The sequence below is a fragment of the Mangifera indica genome, chromosome 3 (genome assembly GCF_011075055.1).
Source record: "Mangifera indica cultivar Alphonso chromosome 3, CATAS_Mindica_2.1, whole genome shotgun sequence".
NCBI lineage: Eukaryota > Viridiplantae > Streptophyta > Magnoliopsida > Sapindales > Anacardiaceae > Mangifera > Mangifera indica.
Window position 1 is genome coordinate 22179670 of NC_058139.1, and position 8976 is coordinate 22188645.

Consider the following 8976-nt stretch of genomic DNA (forward strand, 5'->3'; position numbering starts at 1 on the left):
TGATAGGGGCATCAGAAAAATATTAAATTCAAAAAATTTTGAGGGTTGATCTCATATGTGCCCGACATATACATACATATACACCCTCCCTGCATATATATGTCAACAAAAAATTTTAAAATAAAATAAAAAACCCCCCATCACACCCCTCCAAAATGAAGTAAAGGGGATTATTTCTTTTAATCTTTTTCTCACTTTTCCCTTTTCTTTTCCTTCTACAAACCATCCTCTCATCTTCTCCCACCATCAAAACCAATCAAAAATTTATAATTAGGCTTCAACACCAACCTTGTCAGATTATAAACACAAGTGTACATACCTCAATACACATTTGCAAAGTATCCCAACTGTTTCGATTTCTGTTGCAATCAATCCAAATGTTGAGTCTTGAATAGAGCTTTGATGTTTGATCCAGTGTTCGTTTCTCCTTGCAGAAAGAAATCCCTGTCCGCCTCAAAAGTTCGTTCACATCCTCAAACTCATCTAACCAGAAGGCACCAAGGGACATTTCTACTCACCCGTGGGTTGTTTCTGCTCTGCTAGCTTCACTTGAACTGCTGTGGGAACAGCATGAACATATGGGAAACCAGGAGGAAAAGACTGATGTGGCTTTCCGGAGGTCTGTGAATTTGCAAAACTGGCAGGATGTATAAGACCCGGAGATGTTAAGGGACCACCTTTCATATTAGTAGCAGCAGCAACAGCCTTGGCAGGATCAGAAGTGCTGGTGTTAGAATGAGTAACTGGAGGGCACAGTGATAGCATCCCAGCTGAGGAAGTCCCTGAAGAGCCAGGCAGCCGTTGTTGGTCATGGTGTCTTACCATGAAAAACCCACTGGCAGCCGAGGTAGATGAAGTTGTACTTGAAAAATTTTGAGGTGGGGCTTGCATATATGGATTAGGGAATAACAGTGGGGCTTGCTGAACTGAATGCTTTGATATTTGCTGTTGCTGCAGCTGCTGTTCTGACATTTGAGGCTTAACTCCATTTCCTGAAGAGGTGATGCTGGGGTTTCCAAGTATTGATGTAACAGGAGATGGCTTCCTGCTAGGCATAGATGGTGAATTCTTGTTCTGCTGCGATGAAAACGAGGAAGCTTGGCCACTTTTGTTACCTGTGGACACCGTTGCACTAGTCTTCGGGCTTCCACCACCACTAGTCTTGGAAACAGAAGTTGGTGAACCAACTAGCATTGGAGGAGATGCACACTGGTTATTACCAGATGGTGGCTGACCCTGTGTTGCCGCTGATGATTTGGAGTTAGCAGCAAATGATATTTGTGTGTGGCTCTGCTGGGTTCTGCCTTGCTGTTGGGGAAGGTTTCTGTGTGATGATGTTGTTGATGGAGCAAGAGCTTGTGAACTAACTTGAGAGGCGCTTGTCCTACCAGAATTCTTCCACTGAGGAGACTGTGCCGAGCTGCTGTTATTTTGGACAATATTTTGGGGGAAAACAGATAAAGCACCAGGGAACTTTGCAGCTATAGATGCTGAAGGTTGTAGGTGGTCAGAATAAACAATTCCATTGCTTGTAGCTGATGTTTTGCTTCGAGTAGCAGCAGCTGCAAATTGCTGCTGCTTCTGAAGTTGAATAATTTGCTGCTGCTGTTGACTTCGCTGCAGTTGCTGCTGTGCAGCAGATGCATTATCATTTCTAATAGCAGGCATAACAGAAGCAGATCGGGCAGGTGCAGCAACAAGGTTTAGACTTCGAGTTGAGCCATCAAGGACCGTATTGCCTGTCATAGTGGAAACTGATGCATCAGTTAAATCTGGCCTAGAAAAAGCAATGGACTGCCCAACAGTTGCCAGTGGTTTTCCCGCCATTGGCTTTCTTTCTTCCTCCACATTAGAGGTGTCACTACCTCCAGCTTTCCCCTGTTCTGCGACATGGTAATTATTTTTCTGCTGTGCTGCCTGGGCAGCTGCCAAATACTGATAGCTCTGAAGAATAGCAGGATTCTGTGCAATGGTAGAAAGGTCGAGGCCAGGAGCTGTAGTGCCATTAATAGAAGCAAATGTCGAAGTTTGAGGCGTTATAGTTTCAACTCCAGAATTGGTACCCTGCTGTTGTAGCTGTTGCTGAGGCTTCTTTTCACCATGATGACCACTCAAACTAGTGGCACCTCCCATTGAAGTAGTAGTCCTCAAAGCAAAGTTTGGTGAGTATGATAGCACTGGAAAATTCTGTCCATAGATACTCATATTTGAACGGGACCCTCGGCTATCAGCTGTTGATGGGCTCTCTTCACCACCAATTTCATTCTCAAGCTGGCGAGATTGATGAGGAACCTGTTGGTTTTTCTGTTGCTGCCTTGGCTGCAGTTGCAGTTGTTGAGAAGGCTGGTTCTTTGGAGCAGGAAAACCTTGCAAGGCTCCACCACTGCCACTGATATGCAGCCTTGGGTGCTGGTTCTGTAAATGTTTTTGGGATGAAGAGGAACCACTTGAAATGCTGGCGTTCTGATGACCTTGTTGGCTTTGGTGTGACTGAGTGGGTAGTGGTTGTTGCTGCTGAATCTGAGAAGGATGTAGCATTTGAGAAGAATAGAAGGACCCACTAAAGAATGGCATACTCTGAGCATGGGTTCCTCTATGAGCAGGAGTTGCTCCTATGTGACCAGACATAGGAAATGGGTAGGCACCGTTCTGCAAAATTGCTAAGTACTGAGCTTGTGTCTCATTGCATGGTATATTTGGGTAGTTGAAGCCCATTGCTGTGGCTCCAGCTCCTGCTGTTGCAGTGGCACTCACTGAGACAGAATTCAACCCACTTGATGAAGCAGCATTACCAGCAGCTGGAAGAGACTTGACAGATCCAGGTCGGACAGCAGCTGCAGCAGCAGCTTGATGCTGGCTCAATGGGAAGATAAAAGCAGGAGCCTGCTGAAATTGAAAATACCAAATGGCACCCATTTTGAAAATAACAATAATACAAAAATACAAAAAGAAAATTAAACAACTGGAAAGTACAATTTGAAGAGAAGATCTGCACCAGTATATTACTAGGAGCTCCAGGCGGTAGAGCTTGCTGAAGCAAAACCTGCTTTCTTTGCGCTGCATCAATTGTGTTGGCATGTTGAGAACCTTTGCTGTCTTTTCCAGTAGGGCCAGGAAATATTGCCAAACCCTGCCCCTTATCTTGTGCATTGTTCACACCTTTACCTGAAGTGGTTCCGTGCAACTCCAATGGAGCCACGACATTGAGATTGCAAGCTGCTGCCCCATACAGTGAAGCAGAACCAGCAGCGGCTGGCCAGAAAGGATTCATCCTTGTAAATTGCTGGAGATAGTGTATGTTCCTGGCAATGTAGCAATGAGTTGCACACCTCTTTGGTCTGGGTTGAGAAAACAACAAATTTGGAGGCTGCAAAGAAGTAAATATATTTATAAGAGAAAGGGCAAGGGCTCCAGTCACTTAAAAGAATTTAAACAACCAGAAACAAAAACAATAAAACTATGCATACACTTTTGATACACAATTTATATATACAGATGATGTGTTATATAAGTAGAAAATTTTGAATTAAAGATAAAGTAATAACTAATTACATGATATTAGGTTATCTATGTACCCAAATTGTGTACCAAAAATGTGTACACATAACATTGCTCAAAGAAAAGACATATTGACATACCTGCATGGCAGCAGAAGAGACAGCGCTACCATCCACGGATACAAGTCCTTGTAAAGGTGCGGCCATATATCTGCCCATAGAAATAGATTCATATCCAGAGAAGAAAATCCAAAATACTGAATTTAGATGAAACAGAGTAGCAGACCGTACCCCATAGGAGGAAGTCCACCAGGCCAACTAGCCATAGTCAGAGGCAAAGGTAAAGAAGTAGAATGAGCTGGAAATATAAAGATCAAAATTAATTAATCAGAAACCAAGAAAGAAGATTCAAGAGAAGGAAATGTCCTCCAAGAAACTCAAAGAAGAAACTAGCAGAAAAAGTTAATATTACCATTTTTCTCAGGGACGGTCGGCGGTTGTTGCTGCTGCTTTTGGACATGCTGTTGCAGCTTATTGCCGTCCAAACTAACAGTACCACTATTTTGATCACTCTTCTCCAAATCAAGCTGGAGGTCAATGTTCCTCTCCTTACCAACAACTGGCTTCGGGGATTCACTTTCTTCTACTATGGCTTTTGCCTTCTTTGGTTCACCATCAGTAACTACATCTTCTTTGACAGTTTTGACTACCTTCTCATCCTCTTCTACCGTAGGCTTCATTTCCTGCAACAGGTACAAACCCTATTAATTTCTCACAGAAACTTATGCTGATACAGAGTCAGGAAGTGGGCCACTCACCTTTTGAACATCAACGGCCTCACGGTCAATCTCACCGTCCCTCTCAGGTGATAATCTGGATGGAGGTGGAGCCTTAAAAAAAAATTAAATTAAAATCCCGTATCTCCAAATAAAATAGGTCAAAAAGGAAAAAGAAAAAAGAAAAATAAATCTTCACCATCAGATCTATCTGGAATTTTTCTTCTCGCTGGTTCTCAATTTCAGATGTCGTTGAGTTCCTAAAAACAGAACTCGAATCCATCAACAAAATTATTGTAAACATCGAATAAAGAAGAAAAAGATAAGAGTTAGAACGTTTTTAACTCACGCTTTAGTAACTGTTAAATTGTCTCTACAATCATCATCTAATCTGAGACTAGCAGTAGATTCCTTCTGAGGAGACTGAGGCCCGTCTTTTGCCAACGTGACATCTCCTCCACACTCTGATTCTTCAGTCAAAACCTTTGAATCCGGCAATAAAACGTTGTTCTCTGGCTTAACCGACTCAAGGTTCGTCTCAGCGACATGAGAGTTCACCAAATCGTACGAAGTTGAACCGTTCACAGCTGCTGCAGATCCCGAATTCTTCTCCAAATTCGACGAACAAGTTTCTGTCTTAAAAGATTGATCCATCTCAACGTTTGTAGTAGACGAAATGGGAACATTACGCACCGTAAACGACAAAAGATTATCATCTTCGTGTTTAACAGGTCGTGGCTTCTTCCTCTTCGGAGCTGCAAATTAAACACAACCACAAAATTTCATCAACATTTTAACCTTAAAATAAATAAATAAGCTTTCTGACTTAGAAAAACACAAACTCACCAATAGCAGACATGGGAGCAGTTGAAGAGCTAGAATTTGTGGGCAAAACTGAAGATGACTGAGGGAGTGTAGATGGGGAATTCGAGATCGGAGAAGAAACTCGAGATTTAGAGTCACTTGTGGACTTATTATTAATCTCTTTCGAATTAAAATCCCCTATAATTTCTTGCTTAGATGGACCCAGTGGTTGCCTCATCATCTCGTATAAAACTTCCGCGATCTCGATCTCGATCTCGTCCTGAGCCGACGATGGCTTGTTGCTGGACGATTTTGGTGGCTTTAGTTTGGGTCCGCTAGGTTTCTGCAACAAAAAAACCAAATAAACATTAGCCAGAACCACGGTATATCATTTTCTTCAAGAACAAGAACAGAAGGCAAAACATCTGTAAAACGACTGACCACCTTCTTCCGAACTGAAAAATTGGAAGGCTCAACCGGTGTGGGAGTAGCCAACGCAGTCGCAACACTCGTCCTCACAGGTGAAGATGACGCTTGTCTGTGTATTTGTTCTCCACCACCAGTTGAAGTCCAACATTCATGGGACCTTTTTGTAGAGACTGCAGAGTCGGGAATTAATTAGTAAAATTTACAAATCACAAATCCAACAAAATGGAAACAAATGAAGAAATGTAAAAACCATCAGCTAAATTTAGAACAATAATCTCTTCCACCTCTATACCTGACCGAGCTTTTCTAGGCACCGACACACCAATCATCTCATCGGCGGCTTTCCAAGTAGAGGTGGTGGTCGTGGCAGTTGTAGCCATCGACGCGGTTCTAAAAACTTTGGCCGGAGGTGGAAAACTTTTCCGACTGTTGTGATTATTATTATGATTATGATTATTACTGTGGCTATTACTATTATGATTGTAATGATGATGCTGATTATGATGATTCAACATCGACGATGTTGATGTTGATGGATTGGCCGGGAGAACCCTTATAGAAGAATTTCCACCTCCACCTCCAACTCCACCTCCATCGTCATCATCGTCTTCTTCATCATCATTTACACTCTCCTCTGAACTGTCATCCCCTCCATCATCCCTATTGGTTCCGCGAATAAATTTATCGCTTCTCCTTCTCTTGCTACTCCTACTCATTCGATATCTGTCTCTATCACGGTCACGGTCTCGATTATTCTTTCGATCTCTTAACCTAGCCGTTTCCTGCAACTCCAATGGACCGTCTTCTTCTGCATTAAAAAAAAAAAACCATAAATTCAATATCAAGGAAAACACGTCGGAATCAATTAAAAAAAATAGACGTTTCCGGTTGAAATGAGTTAGATCTGCCGAGAAATAAGACCTGGAGAGTCTCTGAGACTGCTACTTCTGTATCTCCTTCTTGACAAACCATTTGAAGCTGCCAAAGTAACACCTCTTCTCGCTTCTCTGCTTCTATCCATTTGTGTTTGGATTGGCTTCGTAGTGACAACTCACAAACGTCTTCAACACTAATCTCACCTCGCATCACCGGAAAAGTGTCATAATTTACCCGAAACGGACTTACAGTCACCGGAATTTGAACGTTTCGAGCTATTTCAAGCTAGTTAACTGATTCAATATTCTCAGATCTTTCTCTCGCTGCTCGTTTCCGCCTCCCTCTTTCTTCTCTTTTTCTCCTCTTTCAGCTATTTCACTCTACTCACAAGCCTGCTCAACGGCCCCGATTAATGCCTTTATCACATGCTTTCATCGCCACCGTTAATGTCTCTAAAAATCTACCGGTGGATATTTCCGAAAACCGACATGGCAAAATCTGGAGCGTTGGATTGGATGTTATAAGTAGGTTATTTATTTATTTTTCTGGACATTATCTCCAAGTGTCAGCCTTTTTCTTCCCCCTCAAGCTTCCGAGTTTACTCACTAGTACCGATTTGGTAGAATATTCTAACAAACAAAATAAAAATTGTTTTTAGTAATAAATTATTTAATTTTAAATATTATGATTGTCCCGTAATCTTCTGAGAGATGTGGTGACTGGCTTTAGCCGGTTAACCCGTTGTCAGAGACCTTGGTAAAAGTAACGTTGACCGCACAAATTATCGTTCCAACCGGTCAAGTTCATTATTTCCGGTTCCACGTTTTTATTTTATTTAATTTATTATTATTATTACGTAGAGTTAAATAATATATTTTTTGAATGGACTCACCCTGCCCCACATGAATACAACATAATCGGGAAATCAATGGATACGATCTGTATTTTCAAATAAAAGAGCACATACCGACGGTTATATTTATCACACGTGGCAAACAGATTCCAACACAAAAACAAGTCCGAGTTGGCACCGAACTAAGCGGCCCCGTGCATGTCGATCAGCGCGCCTAATCTATACCGTAAGATGCACCCAATCAACGGCTGATGTTTAAGGAACGGCAGTTGAAAAGAACTCAGAGTCACGGTCACGGAAGTTCCGAGAAATGTGGACCCCACTTAGCTGCCAGTGTAGAAATCATTTCCTCGCGTTGGCCTATTTGTCACGTTTTGTGGTGACGTGTAACGGTCCCACATGTAAATTAAAATAAAAAAGTTTAACGGAACAAACCCACTCGCCCGGTCAAAATTTCAGGCTCAGTTAAAGGGGAAATTTCAAAAAAGTGTAACCGATATTTCCCTCATTTCTGTCCACGCGCTTATGGCGGGGTTCACATTATCTACGTAATCCAACGTGGCATATGATTTCGGGTCGTGGTAGTAAAACATTAAGCCACGTGTCATGATACTGATCGTTGTCGCCTCGGATCTGGCTGTAAGGCGAACACCTTTTTGTTAAGAAGGGGAAACGATAACTTAACAAGCCTGTGTTGACAATGTCCTGACGTGGCAGTTGGAAGAAATTTCAATTCTGATAAATCGACGCTGTAACTCTACTATACCCAACAAAAAAATATATATATTTAGGAGACAAAAAAGGCCACGTCAGACTTGGCCCCAATTAATGTTGACCCACCGTAATGGACCCTTTTCTCCTCCCTTTTGTCGCTTTATGAGTTGTTCATTCCCTCGCTATCGTTAAATCCCATTGGCTGACACCTGTATCCTTTCAATGCTACGTCATACCTCCGACGTGGATGCCTTATGACTGTATACGTAACCCTAGCCGTCATTAACTACTTTTGCTAATGTTTTAGTAATTTATCAAATTATTTTGTTTGGTTCGCTTTAATATGTTAAATTAAATATATTAAATATGATTAAAATTTTAACAAAATTTTAATATTTAAGTAAAAATCATTCCTATATAATAATAAAATTGCCTGATAATAAAATATTAAATAATTTTTTATTATCAAATGAAGCAAACAATATAATTTTAATAATAAGAAATAACTTATGAGAGTAGTCCTTTGCTACTTTAGGTGGCATTTGGTTCATTATATTAATAGATTATTTAATAATTTATTTTTAAATATTAATATTATTATATTTAATTGGTTAATAATAAAATATTTTATTAACTTTTTATTATTAATATTAATGTGATAAATAATATAAAAGATAATATAATTATTATCTTTATTTTAGATGCGTTAAGTTTAAATAATATTTTATTATCAAAATTAAAAAATTATCGTAAAGATAAAATATAAATAATTATTATATTTGATAAAATTCCGTAAAGTTTAATAAGTATAAATATTTATTGTGTTTATTAGAGATAACAAAATAATATTAATATATTATTTTATTTAAATATTTGTAGGTATAATTATTTTAAAATATTTTTTTATGTTATTTATAATATTAATTAAAAATAAATGTGTTTTATTCTTAAAAATTAATAAATAAAAATATAATTATAATAAATATTTAGATATTATTTTTTCTTTAGATATTAAATTTTTAGAATA

At 39.7% G+C, this 8976-nt stretch overlaps 1 protein-coding gene across 3 annotated transcripts; it reads right to left on the reverse strand.

The window, feature by feature from the left end:
• On the reverse strand, window positions 1–6859 carry LOC123210489 (protein TIME FOR COFFEE-like). 3 transcript variants are annotated; one of them, XM_044628874.1, is made up of 13 exons: window positions 6428–6832; window positions 5799–6314; window positions 5519–5676; window positions 5120–5420; window positions 4623–5028; window positions 4473–4533; window positions 4316–4387; window positions 3970–4240; window positions 3789–3855; window positions 3639–3708; window positions 2996–3367; window positions 1061–2886; window positions 1–1027 (listed from the first exon to the last, which is right to left on the reverse strand). In XM_044628874.1, the coding sequence occupies exons 1-13, from the start codon at window positions 6525–6527 to the stop codon at window positions 511–513; spliced, it is 4737 nt and encodes a 1578-aa protein (XP_044484809.1). In that variant the 5' UTR covers window positions 6528–6832; the 3' UTR covers window positions 1–510. The 3 variants fall into 3 exon arrangements, with proteins under 3 accessions (XP_044484809.1, XP_044484807.1, XP_044484806.1); XM_044628872.1 differs by having other exon boundaries at window positions 1–2883; window positions 6428–6859; XM_044628871.1 differs by having other exon boundaries at window positions 1–2886; window positions 6428–6856.
• Window positions 6860–8976: the final 2117 nt, after the last annotated feature.